This window comes from Oncorhynchus mykiss, chromosome 27, assembly GCF_013265735.2.
Source record: "Oncorhynchus mykiss isolate Arlee chromosome 27, USDA_OmykA_1.1, whole genome shotgun sequence".
NCBI classification, from domain to species: Eukaryota; Metazoa; Chordata; class Actinopteri; order Salmoniformes; family Salmonidae; genus Oncorhynchus; species Oncorhynchus mykiss.
The window spans coordinates 10,826,661-10,842,080 of NC_048591.1; the positions used below are offsets into that span (position 1 = coordinate 10,826,661).

A 15,420-nucleotide genomic window follows, 5' to 3' on the forward strand; every position below is an offset into this window, starting at 1 on the left:
ATCACGTTTCCTGCCACCATGGCACAGGAACAAGAGGCCCCCTGTTCCACTGGACAGAGCCTGGGTGAAGCCTGGACCCAGTGTGGTTGGTTGGTTTCTTGGCTGCTTGGCACTTTTCACCACACGTTTGTGAGCTGCTGCTGTCTCCCGTCTCCTCCATTAGTCCAACCTGTAGATCTGGGGCACAATATTAAAGGGATGGTTTGCTGTTTTGAAGTTTCAGCTTTTTCGACTTTCCTGAAGGGAACTATCCTTTTAACCTGGCCCGGTGGTGTTTCTCTGCCAAAGTGATGGTGTAAGTGCTGTAACACTACACAACCTTAACTTTAGCCTGATTAACTGAACCTGCCCAGGGCCGGCTCCAGGAATAAGGTTCCCCGGCCCAAAGCGAACACTGTCTTTTTTTAGGAACTCAGTCGGGGTTTCAACTTAATGTTGAATAGTAGAATGAGCAAAATGTAACTTAGAAATGTGGTTGTGCAGCAGCAGTTCTTCTCTTGTGTCAGTCACTGACAATCACTCCATTAGTCATGTCAGTTAACAATTTTTAGATTGGTAAGTTAGTCTAGCCAGTTATCTAAACTTGTAGTAATAATGACTGTATAACAACCAGGCACGCAGGGCACGTGCCCAGGGGCCCTGACCTCCAGGGCCCCCATTGATTTTGTTAGTCACTCTCACTTAGATATCATTAACATGGCATAAGACATATCAAAATGTGTAGAAAATTGTAGAAAATTTGCTTTAAAACGTAAAAATAATTTTCACCACCCAATGGCAAAATGGATATAATGCAGGAAATTGGCTTTAAAAAGGCAAAAATGTCTCTCTGCCCCATGGCAAAATGAGTAGAATTGCATAAAATGTATTATAAAATTGTGGGTGGGGGGGCCCAAAAGGCTAGAGTTGGCCCTAATCGTGCCGACAGTGACTAGTTCTCCTATACATTAGACAAACCGCAAAGGGGCCCCTGGGTACTGTGTGCATTCCCAGCCTCCTTAGCACTGTTCTATACTTGAGGCTGTGGATTTGTAGCAGATTGAAATGTTATACATGTCTGTCTACCATGGCATAGCCAGGTTAGATAGTGGTGAAGACCGTCTATCTTGCATGCAAGGCATACAGAGTAGGCCTAAGTATTTCTTCAAAGTACCTGGATATGTTCGGTTATGTCCATGATACCAGGCAGATTTACTTCAAAATATCTTGTAGCTTTAATGCGGCAGAAGAATTGTGGGTTCCGTACACTTAGGGAGCAAGCGGGTGGGCTTCATGTATAATTGAAAATTGTGTCGAATCATTTTATATTAACTGCAGATCTAGCACACAAGAGATAGAGGGTGAAGATGGTGCTGAAACCCAGAGACATAGGAGAGCCAGCAGGCACAGTGCATAATCATGCAGCATACACCACCCTGTGGGTTCCCTCTTTAAGCTTCATCTCCTGTGTCTGTGTGTGAGTGTGTGTGTTTGTGAGTGTGTGTGTGTGTGTGTGCACATGCGTAGTTAAGTGCGTAAGGTTGTGTGCGCGTGCTTGTGTGTGTGTGTGTGTGTGTGTGTACAGCCAAGGGATTTAAAGCCCAAGGCTCCCTCATGTTCTGATCTCATCCTGTAATTAATGTTAACCTCTGATTAAGGCAAATGTAATCAGTCAGTCTGACTGGTATTGTGGGCTCCTCGTCACCAGTCTTGGCAGATTACTTGTATCCCGTGTTCTCAATATTTTCCTGGCTGTGTCCAAGTTGGGGTCTGATCTTTGACCTTTTGACATCCTTTTCCTTTTAGAGTCCTTGTTGCTGATGATCAAATCAAACTGTATTAGTCACTTGTGCCGAATAGAACAGGTAGTCCTTACAGTGAAATACTTACTTACAAGCCCCTAACCAACAATGCAGTTTAAAGAAATACGGATAAGAATAAGAAATAAAAGTAACAAGTAATTAAAGATCAGCAGTAAAATAACAATAGCTAGACTTTATTAGGGGGGTACCGGTACAGAGTCAATGTGCGGGGGCACCGGTTAGTTGAGGTAATAAGTAGGTGGAGTTATTAAAGTGACTATGCATAGATGATAACAACAAAGAGTAGCAGAGGTGTAAGACAGGGGGAGGGGGCAATGCAAATAGTCTGGGTAGCTATTTGATTAGGTATTCAGTAGTCTTATGGCTTGGGGGTAGAAGCTTTTTAGAAGCCTCTTGGACCTAGACTTGGCGCTCTGGTACCGCTTGCCGTGCGGTAGCAGAGAGAACAGTCTACGACTAGGGTAGCTGGAGTCTTTGACAATTTTTAGGGCCTTCCTCTGACACCGCCTGGTGTAGAGGTCCTGGATGGCAGGAAGCATGGCCAAAGGGATGCACTGGGCCGTTCATACTACCCTCTGTAGTGCCTTGCGGTCAGAGGCCTAGCAGTTGCCATACCAGGCGGTGATGCAACCAGTCAGGATGCTCTCGATATTGCAGCTGTAGAACCTTTTGACGATCTAAGGACCCATGCCAAATATGTTCAGTCTACTGAGGGGGAATACTTTTTGTCGTGCCCTATTCACAACTGTCTTGGTGTGTTTGGACCATGATAGTTTGTTGGCGATGTGGACACCAAGGAACTTTAAGCTCTCAAACTGCTCCACTGCAGCCCCGTTGATGAGAACGGGGGCGTGCTCGGTTCTCTTTTTCCTGTAGTCCACAATCATCTCCTTTGTCTTGATCACGTTGAGGGAGAGGTTGTTGTCCTGGAACCACACGGCCAGGTATTTGACCTCCTCCCTATAGGCTGTCTCGTCGTTGTCGGTGGTCTGGCCTACCACTGTTGTGTCATCGGCAAACTTAATGATGGTGTTGGAGTCGTGCCTGGCCGTGCAGTCATGGGTGGACAGGGAGTACAGGAGGGGACTGAGCACGCACCCCTGAGGGGCCCCTGTGTTGAGGATCAGTGTGGCAGATATGTTGTTACCTACCCTTACCACCTGGGGGTGGGCCATCAGCAAGTCCAGGATCCATTTGCAGAGGGAGGTGTATAGTTCCAGGGTCCTTAGCTTATTGATGAGCTTTGAGGGAACTATGGTGTTGAATGCTGAGCTGTAGTCAATTAATCGCATTCTCACATAGGTTTTCCTTTTGTCCAGCTGGGAAAGGGAAGTGTGGAGTGCAATAGAGATTGCATCATCTGTGGATCTGTTGGGGTGGTACGCAAATTGGAGTGGGTCTAGAGTTTCTGAGATGATGGTATTGATGTGTGCCATGACCAGCTTTTCAAAGCACTTCATGGCTACAGACGTGAGTGCTACAGTTCAGGAGTCATTTAGGCAGGTGGTCTGCTTAAAACATGTTGGTATTACAGACTCAAAAATAAAAGAGAGCCGCACACTCTAGGAGCTCAGATGCCAAAATGTAATTACCAACGTTTCGACAGCCAAGCTGTCTTCATCAGGGTATAATCAGGTAATACAGACTCGGACAGGGAGAGGTTGAAAATGTCAGTGAAGACAGTTGCCAGTTGGTCAGCACATGCTCGGAGTACACGTCCTGGTAATCCATCTGGTCCAGTGTCCTTGTGAATGTTGACCTGTTTAAAGGTCTTATTAACATCGGCTGCTGAGAGAGTGATCACACAGTCATCCAAAACAGTTGGTTTTCTCATGCATGTTTCAGTGTTATTTGCCTCAAAGCGAGCAGTAGTTTAGCTCTTCTGGTAGGCTTGTGTCACTGGGCAGCTCTCGGCTGTGCTTCACTTTGTAGTCTGTAATGGTTTGCAAGCCCTGCCACATCCGACGAGCATCTGAGCCAGTGTAGTACGATTCGATCTTAGTCCTGTATTGATGCTTTGCCTGTTTGGTGGTTCTTTGGAGGGCATAGCGGGATTTCTTATAAGCTTCCAGGTCAGAGTCCTGCTCCTTGAAAGCGACAGCTCTACCCTTTAGCTCAGTGTGGATGTTGCCTGTAATCCATGGCTTCTGGTTGGGGTATGTATGTACGGTCACTGTGGGAATGACATCATTGATGCACTTATTGATGAAGCCAATGACTGATGTGGTGTACTCCTCAATGCCATCAGAGGAATCCAGGAACATATTCCAGTCTGTGCTAGCAAAACAGTCCTGTAGCTTAGCTTCTGATTCATTTGACCACTTTTTTTATTGATGTAGTCACTGGTGCTTTTTTTGTTTGTAAGCAGGAGGAGGGCGAGGGAGAGCTTTGTATGCGTCTCTGTGTGTGGCGTAAAGGTGGTCCAGAGTTTTTTTTCCCCCTCTGGTTGTACATTTAACATGCTGATAGAAATTTGGTAAAATGGATTTAAGTTTCCCTGCGTTAAAGACCCCGGCAACTAGGAGCGCCGCCATTTTCTTGTTTGCTTATGGCGGAATACAGCTCATTCAATGCTGTCTTAGTGCCAGCTCTGACTGTGGTGGTATGTAAATATCTACGAAAAATACAGATGAAAGCTGTACGAAAAATACAGATGAGCTGTATTCCTCTCTAGGTAGATAGTGTGGTCTACAGCTTATAATGAGATACTTTACCTCAGGCGAGCAATAGCTCGAGACTTCCTTAGATATCGTGCACCAGCTGTTATTCACAAAAATACATAGTCCGCCGTCCCTTGTCTTACCAGACGCCGCTGTTCTATCTTGCCGATACAGCGTTTAACCAGCCAGCTGTATGTTGATAGTGTCGTCGTTCAGCCACGACTCCGCGAAGCATAAAATATTACAGTTTTGAATGTCCTGTTGGTAGTTTAATCTTTTGCGTAGGTCAATAATTTTCTTCTCCAAAGATTGCACGTTTGCTAGCAGAATGGAAGGAAGTGGAGGTTTATTCGTTCGCCTTCGAATTCTCAAAAGGCAGCCCGCCCTCTGGCCCCTTTTTCTCCACCTCCTCTTCACGTAAATCACAGAGATCTGGGCCTGTTCCAGAGAAAGCAGTATATCGTTTGCGTCGGGCTCGTCAGACTCATTAAAGGGAAAAAAGGGAATCTGACAGTCCGTGGTGAGTAATCGCAGTCCTGATGTCCAGAAGTTATTTTCGGGCATAAGAGACGGTAGCGTCAACATTATGTACAAAATAAGTAAAAAAATAAGTTACAAATAACGCAAATAAACTAAACAAATAACACAATTGGTTGGGGAAACGTAAAACGTCTGCCTTCTTCTCCGGCACCATTTTTCAGATCAATATCTTTTGACATTGGCAGACGATATATGTGTATTTAATGGCAGTGATAAGGGGTAACACATGCTGTACAGTGATTTGTGTTGCTTTTGGTAGGCCTATGGATTTACCATATTTTGCTATTTAGGATGCTTTTTATATACTGAAACATTGGCATTAAGATTTTGCAGGGAATACTAAAGTTAATTTGGGATGTGTTTCGGATTAAATTATTGGTGGTGTCCACACAAAAACAAAGGAAATATTGCACAGTATATTTTTGTTAAATATGTGTGTGTTCATTTAGGTGCAAATGTATTATATTTCAGCAATATTCAAAGGTCTGATCATCAATGATTAATAGTCGTTGTTCTGCAATCTAGGTTAGGCCCCAAGAGGGAGTGAAGATGAAAAATAAAACCAACAAATCATTGTGATTAAAGAAAACAACATGTTTTACTATCCAGCCCAGATCCTGTTAATTATAAATAATAACATCACAATAATAAATGTACATTTGAATGACGAAATGATCAATAACCCTCTTTACTGAGGGTTTCTGAATCAGACAACGTCATTATTATTGGAAGATATGCTCGCGAGCACACACACTCACACACACACACACACACACACACGCACAATTAAACAAACAAGTTAATACTTACTCCTGAAATAAACAGCTTAAATGTTGACTCCTGAATGAAAACCAGGTGGGTCATGAATTCATGTGTGAAACTACAATCACGTTTTGCTAGTCTTTAAACGCTGTTGTTATTCTCAAAATATCTCCTAAGATTACAGGGAAGCTTAACACGCTGGACTGTGTTTTACAGGATTCTGAGCAGAACTTGACAAGAACTGGATGAATTAATGGCAGCATCCTACACAGTAACCAGCGGAGCATGACCCAATAGCCACTCATGCTAGTGAGAAGATAGCTTTATAAACCAAACCAATGGGACGTGGTCATGTGCACCATGTGGGATGTGCTTGCAGATGAGGGATGTGTGATCAGATCGGTTCCATTGACAATAGGAGAGAGTGCAAGCATGAGAATGTTCTGTTTTTAGAAATGAAGGGTTCATGGACGAAGGGCATCAGGACAGGGCAATCAATTCTGTGTTAATGACCTGCTTTAAGCTTGCAGGTCATTATACAATCTGGTCTGGAAAAGACTAAGGAACTGACCCGATAGCATCATACTGAATCTATTTATACTACTGTTCCACCACACTGAATCCTGCCACTGCAGTTGTAACATGTTGATGTCCACTGTCAAGCTAAGCTATTTAATTTAACATGGTTTACCTGGCGAGTCAACCTACAAACACCTGTAACCTTTAAATCAACTACCAAAGTAAACTAAAGCCAGTGGCATTCTCTACCTTTCAAATGGTGTCTTTCTGTGCTGTCATTTGTTTACATTGTCTTGATTCATACAGTGCCTTGCGAAAGTATTCGGCCCCCTTGAACTTTGCGACCTTTTGACACATTTCAGGCTTCAAACATAAAGATATAAAACTGTATTTTTTTGTGAAGAATCAACAACAAGTGGGACACAATCATGAAGTGGAATGACATTTATTGGATATTTCAAACGTTTTTAACAAATCAAAAACTGAAAAATTGGGCGTGCAAAATTATTCAGCCCCCTTAAGTTAATACTTTGTAGCGCCACCTTTTGCTGCGATTACAGCTGTAAGTCACTTGGGGTATGTCTCTATCAGTTTTGCACACGACTGAATTTTTTTCCCATTCCTCCTTGCAAAACAGCTCGAGCTCAGTGAGGTTGGATGGAGAGCATTTGTGAACAGCAGTTTTCAGTTCTTTCCACAGATTCTCGATTGGATTCAGGTCTGGACTTTGACTTGGCCATTCTAACACCTGGATATGTTTATTTTTGAACCATTTCATTGTAGATTTTGCTTTATGTTTTGGATCATTGTCTTGTTGGAAGACAAATCTCCGTCCCAGTCTCAGGTCTTTTGCAGACTCCATCAGGTTTTCTTCCAGAATGGTCCTGTATTTGGCTCCATCCATCTCACCATCAATTTTAACCATCTTCCCTGTCCCTGCTGAAGAAAAGCAGGCCCAAACCATGATGCTGCCACCACCAAGTTTGACAGTGGGGATGGTGTGTTCAGCTGTGTTGCTTTTACGCCAAACATAACGTTTTGCATTGTTGCCAAAAAGTTCAATTTTGGTTTCATCTGACCAGAGCACCTTCTTCCACATGTTTGGTGTGTCTCCCAGGTGGCTTGTGGCAAACTTTAAACAACACTTTTTATGGATATCTTTAAGAAATGGCTTTCTTGCCACTCTTCCATGAAGGCCAGATTTGTGCAATATACGACTGATTGTTGTCCTATGGACAATCTCCCACCTCAGCTGTAGATCTTTGCAGTTCATCCAGAGTGATCATGGGCCTCTTGGCTGCAACTCTGATCAGTCTTCTCCTTGTATGAGCTGAAAGTTTAGATGGACGGCCAGGTCTTGGTAGATTTGCAGTGGTCTGATACTCCTTCCATTTCAATATTATCGCTTGCACAGTGCTCCTTGGGATGTTTAAAGCTTGGGAAATCTTTTTGTATCCAAATCTGGCTTTAAACTTCTTCACAACAGTATCTTGGACCTGCCTGGTGTGTTCCTTGTTCTTTATGATGCTCTCTGCGCTTTTAACGGACCTCTGAGACTATCACAGTGCAGGTGCATTTATACGGAGACTTGATTACACACAGGTGGATTGTATTTATCATCATTAGTCATTTAGGTCAACATTGGATCATTCAGAGATCCTCACTGAACTTCTGGAGAGAGTTTGCTGCACTGAAAGTAAAGGGGCTGAATAATTTTGCACGCCCAATTTTTCAGTTTTTGATTTGTTAAAAAAGTTTGAAATATCAAATAAATGTCGTTCCACTTCATAATTGTGTCCCACTTGTTGTTGATTCTTCACAAAAAAATACAGTTTTATATCTTTATGTTTGAAGCCTGAGATGTGGCAAAAGGTCGCAAAGTTCAAGGGGGCCGAATCCTTTTGCAAGGCACTGTATGTTTTAATCTCATTTTAAAACTTTACCTTGGGTACCTCTGTGAACCAAACAATCAGCAAGGGATAATTTGCAAACAGATTCTTGTGCTACTAATTGCAGGGTTGTTAAACATGAAAACAGATGCTCAAAATGAAAACAAACAATATCATCAGTTTTGACATTTCTTAATTTATCTCAGTGCTTCGTACTTGTAATGTGGCGAGGAAGTTAGAGCCAGGGTTCTAGCAGCTGTCTCCATGGTAACTGACATTCTCTTTAAGGTGCTTGGCTGTTAGCGGCAAATTGTTTGCCTGGGTAATGGCTTGAAATTCTCACAAATGCTTGAAAGGTCGCAATTAAATTCAAAAGGGAACTCCAATGAAAATGGCCTTTTTCGGTTTCTATTTAGAAGGGCTTGTGTTTCAGCCTGTGATTGTCAACTGTTTTCAAATGTTCATGTTTGCAACCCTGGTCATTTTGACCACCAGAGAAAAAGCACTTTTAGACATTCTACGGTACGGTACGTTCACATTAGGTATAAGACTGACACACCTGAAATAGAACAGGTCTGATGATGTAAATGCTGGAATGTGATTTTGTGATCTAATTCCGTGAGTCATACGATCACATCTCTAAATGTCCATTGAAAACGACAGTGATTTCTTAAGTTTCATTGCAGTTATCATTCATGGTCGAAGACCACTCTCTCCTGTTGCACCCAGTAATCTACTGAGATTCACTCTTTCCCCAGCAGCCAATGCTCTTGAAGATAGCCTATTTCAGTCAGAGCACTCTGGCCCAGCATGACAGATGATGAAATGATTGCCCCTTCGTCTCTGAAATGAGAGCACTTTAGCGATACAGCAGGTGCTATTAAAAGCAGTGGTGATAGCCTGTGAACGTTCTCAGTATACGAGAAGCGAGGCAAAACGTCAGCTTTACATCTCGTTGCAGAAAATATAGAAGATTATGAAAGGAGTCTGCTGTGCTTTAGGTGAATGTTCCACTCCTCCTGGAGCCATGGTGGTTTCAAAATGCTAATTTACATCATATGGGGATTTTCTGACAGGCATCAATTGAACACTTGAAGATGCCCATGTCCAGAATATGATGCTCCAATCTTTATCCAATGGTTGACTATATTTCATTTCACGTTGAGTGTGTAATGGTATTTGAAGTGAGCAGGGAGCGTACCTTACATTGGAAAACAACAATGTTATCTCAAATGCAGTATATTATTTACATTGATACCGATTTCTTTGGCTGTCGACGTGGAAAAGGGGGATTGGGAAGTCGTTTGTATGATGCTCCCTCTGTTACACAATACAATAGCTGAGAGTGGAACATTTCCCTTAAAAACCCACAATGGTGCTCTTAGGGATCTAAAACATGCAGTGTTTAGATGGAATGCCTAATGCGCTCTAGTGCTGTTATTGGTATGATGGGGCTCATTCCAGTTTCTAAGGATTCCACTCTAGGACTGTGCGTTTCAGCTCGGCAGAGAATCAAAGGTTCTGTACGCTGTCCCACAGAGCAGGGTTCAGGAAAGCCAGTGTTTCACATGATTCCGTTCACTTCATCCAGGCTGCCTGGGTTAGAGCCAACCAATGTAGACGCTGTGTGTTCTCCTGGGCTGTTGGATCTATGGGCACTGCGTGTGGGAGGGCACTTAGAGGTCCATTTAACACCAGTGGAGAGAGCAGTGAAGACGTCACCATATTGCAGTCTCTAGTTAGAAACATTCTAGTGTATCATAGGAGAAGAGCCTGTTATTAGCCAGATCTATCAAGCAGCATGCAAACCTTTATAAACCACAGGAGAGCTTTATCTCTCTCTTCAGCAGTTACTGTAACTACAAAAAATATGCTGTTTGTTATAAGGCATCTCTAAATGAGGGAAATGTTAGTTTAGGGAAGATGGGATAAAGGGGAACGAGAAAAAATGGGGTTGAAGAAAATATCTTCCATTGGCAACATACAGTTGAAGTCTGAAGTTTACATACACTTAGGTTGGAGTCATTAAAACTCGTTTTTCAATCACTCCACAAATTTCTTGTTTAACAAACTATAGTTTTGGCAAGTCGGATAGGACATCTACGTTGTGCATGACACAAGTACTTTTTCATTATTAAGACAGATTATTTCACTTATAATTCACAATATCACAATTCCAGTAGGTCAGAGGTTTACGTGCACTAAGTTGACTGTGCCTTTAAACAGCTTGGAAAATTCCAGAAAATTATGTAATGGCTTTAGAAGCTTCTGATAGGCTAATTGACATCATTTGAGTCAATTGGAGGTGTACCTGTGGATGAATTTCAAGGCCTACCTTCAAACTCAGTGCCTCTCTGCTTGACATCATGGAAAATCAGAAGATATCAGCTAAGACCTCAGACAAAAAATTGTAGACCCCTAGTTCAGCTTTGGGAACAATTTCCAAATGCCTGAAAGTACCACATTCATCTGTACAAACAATAGTACGCTAGTGTAAACACCATGGGACCACGCAGCCGTCTTACCGCTCAGGAAGGAGACGCGTTCTGTCTCCTAGAGATGAACGTACTTTGGTGCAAAAAGTGCAAATCAATCCCAGAACAACAGCAAAGAACCTTGTGAAGATGATGGAGGAAACAGGTACACAAGTATCTATATCCACAGTAAAACAAATCCTATATCGACATAACCTCAAAGGCCGTTCAGCAAGGAAGAAGCCACTGCTCCCAAAACTGCCATAAAAAAGCCAGACTACGGTTTGCAACTGCATATGGGGACAAAAATCGTACTTTTTGGAGACATTTCCTCTGGTATGATGAAACAAAAATAGAACTGTTTGGCAATATTGACCATTGTTATGTTTGCAGGAAAAGGGGGATGCTTGCAAGCTGAAGAACACCATCCCAACCGTGAAGCATGGGGGTGGCAGCATCATGTTGTGGAGATGCTTTGCTGCAGGAGGGACTGGTACATGTCACAAAATAGATGGCTTCATGAGGAAGGAAAATGATGTGGATATATTGAAGCAACATCTCAAGACATCAGTCAGGAAGTGGTCAAAATTGGGTCTTCCAAATGGACAATGACCCCAAGCATACTTCCAAAGTTGTGGCAAAATGGCTTAAGGACAACATAGTCAAGGTATTGGAGTGGCCATCACAAAGCCCTGACCTCAATCCAATAGAAACTTTGTGGGCAGAACTGAAAAAGCGTGTACGAGCAAGGAGGCCTACAAACCTGACTCCGTTACACCAGCTCTGTCAGGAGGAATGGGCCAAAATTCACCCAACTTATTGTGGGAGGCTTGTGGAAGGCTACCTGAAACATTTGACGCAAGTTAAACAATTTAAATGCATTACTACCAAATACCAATTGAGTGTATGTAAACTTCTGACCCACTGGGAATGTGATGAAAGAAATAAAAGCTGAAATAAATCATTCTCTCAACTATTATTCTGACATTTCACATTCTTAAAAGAAAGTGGTGATTCTAACTGACCTAAGACAGGGAATTTTTACTAAGATTAAATGTCAGGAATTGTGAAAAACTGAGTTTAAATGTGTTTGGCTAAGGTGTATGTAAACTTCCGACTTCAACTGTAGGTGATATTGCATTAGCTTGCATTCCTCTGCGATGCATATTAAAAATGAATGTTCTAATTCCCATAGCATACATTATTAAACGCTTATCAAAATGCAGATGCAATGTATGTAATAAATATTTGTTATCATACACTTTGTATACACAAGCTGTGGGGTAGATATATATCAATAAGTATTATTATGGTTATGAAAGCCCTCCAGTACTTATAGAAACTAGACTTCATTTCCCTGTATCATGACGCCTGACTTATGCCTGTAAGGTTAACTCACAATGTGGTCAATTGCAGCCAATCGTAATGGTGATGGCGCTGGTCATTGTATTGGCACATTGTGGAAAACCAGTCAGTGGTGCCATCGAGTCCTTTTGATCTGTTTGGCATACGATTCACTCAGTGGTGCTTTCCCCCCATTTGCAATGTGAGCTCTGGGGATAACAGGGGTGATGGGGACCAGATCTATGAACTGTAATTACATTACCTACTGTACCGGGAGACGTTTTTAATTAAGTATCCCATGTCAAACAGCATATGGAAAATAAATTAATGTATTCTGACGCAACATTGAGCAGTGCGCATTGAGTTTGCCGTCAATTAGTGTTCCTTTCGTTTTCCAGGGCTCTAAAATCGGACTCTCTTGACTGCATGAGCTCTATAGAGCAATAACGATTACACTTGACAAGGTGCCCTACCAGGAATTCACTGCAGGACAGGGTTGCATTGCCTTTTGAGAACCAACATCTGTTCGTGTTCTTGAAATACATACAGTGCCTTGCGAAAGTATTCGGCCCCCTTGAACTTTTAGACCTTTTGCCACATTTCAGGCTTCAAACATAAAGATATAAAACTGTATTTTTTTTCAGCTGTAGATCTCTGCAGTTCATCCAGAGTGATCATGGGCCTCTTGGCTGCATCTCTGATCAGTCTTCTCCTTGTATGAGCTGAACGTTTAGAGGGACGGCCAGGTCTTGGTAGATTTGCAGTGGTCTGATACTCCTTCCATTTCAATATTATCGCTTGCACAGTGCTCCTTGGGATGTTTAAAGCTTGGGAAATCTTTTTGTATCCAAATCCGGCTTTAAACTTCTTCACAACAGTATCTCGGACCTGCCTGGTGTGTTCCTTGTTCTTCATGATGCTCTCTGCGCTTTTAACGGACCTCTGAGACTATCACAGTGCAGGTGCATTTATACGGAGACTTGATTACACACAGGTGGATTGTATTTATCATCATTAGTCATTTAGGTCAACATTGGATCATTCAGAGATCCTCACTGAACTTCTGGAGAGAGTTTGCTGCACTGAAAGTAAAGGGGCTGAATAATTTTGCACGCCCAATTTTTCAGTTTTTGATTTGTTAAAAAAGTTTGAAATATCAAATAAATGTCGTTCCACTTCATGATTGTGTCCCACTTGTTGTTGATTCTTCACAAAAAAATACAGTTTTATATCTTTATGTTTGAAGCCTGAAATGTGGCAAAAGGTCGCAAAGTTCAAGGGGGCCGAATACTTTCGCAAGGCACTGTATTTGCGTGACTTTATCTTTGCAATGTAAAGGCCTGAGGTCTTTTACGTGCTTGGGTTTGCTTCAATACTCATAACGTTATTTTCTTGTTATCTTTTCTCAGGTTCAAGATTTGATCTGCACACAGGAACAGGTACCTTTCTCAACACAGTTTTAGATTATTCTTGAATCAATACCATTGATGATCATTGATGGAGCAGAATCCATCCACTAAGAGTAGGGTGAAGTGGTGGAGACGCATTGGAATGCATGCTGAAATGAGAACGTCGCTCGGATGTTCAGGTGTGACACTAGTACTGTCAAAGGCACTGTTTGAGTTAAACCCTTTTTTAAGAATGGTAACTCATTAATTTGATTAGAAATTAGTCACATTCTTCCCCTATGTACTGTTAAAGCATCAAACGTTATATTGCCAGGTCTATAATTATTGCCACTAAAAACAAAGATCAGCAAAAAATACTTTATAAGTAAACAATACAAATGTTGAGCATACAATATAGCTCAGTATTTTTGGGAAATTATATTATTTTATACTACTGCAATTGCTCAGAGAAAGATAATTTGTTTAATAAAAAGCAAAACAATATCTGGTCCTGGGGCCCGTATTAAGGCATCACAAACTTGACCTAGTATTAGGACATTTTACCCAGAAACCTGACACTTGGTCATACATGGATTTCTTCCAACAAGACAATAACCCACGCACTAATCAAAATCCACAAAGAAATGGTTAATTGACCACAAAATCTACATTTTGCAATGGCCATCTCAGTTTTTGGACATGCACTCCATTGAAAACCTGTGATTTGAATTGAAGAGGGCCGTCCATAAGCGCAGACAAAGGATATCAAGGATCTGGAAAGATCATGTATGGTGGAATGGTCTTAGACCCTTCCCCTAATGTGTTCTTTCAATGTCATAATTTTTTTTAGAAAAGGCTCAGTGTCGTTATCCTCGCAAGGAAAGGGTGCTATAGTATTGAAAACAGGGGTGCCAATCATTTTGACCTATCTTTTTGAGATTTGTTTTTACAAAATATCTTTCTCTGAGCAATTGTATTAATATAATATAATTTCCCTTTTTTTTTTTTGCATGCAATATATCTCAGTATTTGCATTTATTTTATACAATCTTTTTTGCTCATGTTTATCAAGGGTGCCAATAATAAAGGAACTGACTGCACATATTCAGTATGTTAACAGCCATAATCAGTTAATTCACATTGACTACATAGTGTGAATCATGATGATGTTGGCTTTAGTATAGAGCTGGTCCTAATCTCAGTAAATGAAGAGTTTGTTTGTGTGCTCTAACAATTTGTAGGGACAGTCATAATGACACTTGGGAATTCCCTTCCCCTCTCTGCTCTTTCGTTCCCCTGGGCACGGCTGTTATTTTCATATTATTACTATTAATATTTATTGTTGTTAATGCCTAACATTCGTACGATTTATTTAGGTAATGAGTCAGCACGGATGGTGTGAGGTAAAACCCCCCAAAACGACAGGAATATCTATAGACGCGGAGGCACGCTAGTCGATTTAACAGTTCGTCCTGCTTTTATGGGTATTTGTAGCAGATGGAGTCTTGTTGCGATTTATGTCTCTGGCCTCCCTCAGTGGATCCCAGAGTATTTTAGTCCCAAATAATCCCCACCATCTGCTGTCTCCTGTACTATGTTTTAGCACCCCCCCCCCCCTCTCTCTCTCCCTCTCCCTATGTACAGTTGAAGTCGGAAGTTTGCATACACCTTAGCCAAATACATTTAAAACTCAGTTTTTCACAATTCCTGACATTTAATCCTAGTAACAATTCCCTGTTTTAGGTCAGTTAGGATCACCACTTTATTTTAAGAATGTGAAACATCAGAATAATAGTAGAGAGAATTATGTATTTCAGCTTTGATTTCCTTCATCACATTCCCAGTGGGTCAGAAGTTTACATACACTCAATTGGTATTTGGTAGCATTGCCTTTAAATTGTTTATATTGGGTCAAACAATTCGGGTAGCCTTTCACAAGCTTCCCACAATAAGTTGGGGGAATTTTGACCCATTCCACAGAGCTGGTGACAGAGCTGGTGTAACTGAGTCAGGTTTGTAGGCCTCCTTGCTCACACACGCCT

General features: G+C 41.7%; 1 protein-coding gene across 2 annotated transcripts in view; it reads left to right on the forward strand.

The window, feature by feature from the left end:
• The window catches only part of LOC110507544 (immunoglobulin superfamily member 11), a 98,303-nt gene that overhangs the window by 11,741 nt on the left and 71,142 nt on the right, over positions 1-15,420 (forward strand). Inside the window, exon 2 of one of the 2 annotated variants that reach the window (XM_021587591.2) lies at positions 13,400-13,429. The exons of the other annotated variant lie outside the window; for it this stretch is intronic. Within the exon in view, the coding sequence (XP_021443266.1) occupies positions 13,400-13,429 (30 nt within the window). The remainder of the gene's footprint in view (positions 1-13,399; positions 13,430-15,420) is intronic. 2 annotated transcript variants of the gene reach the window in all.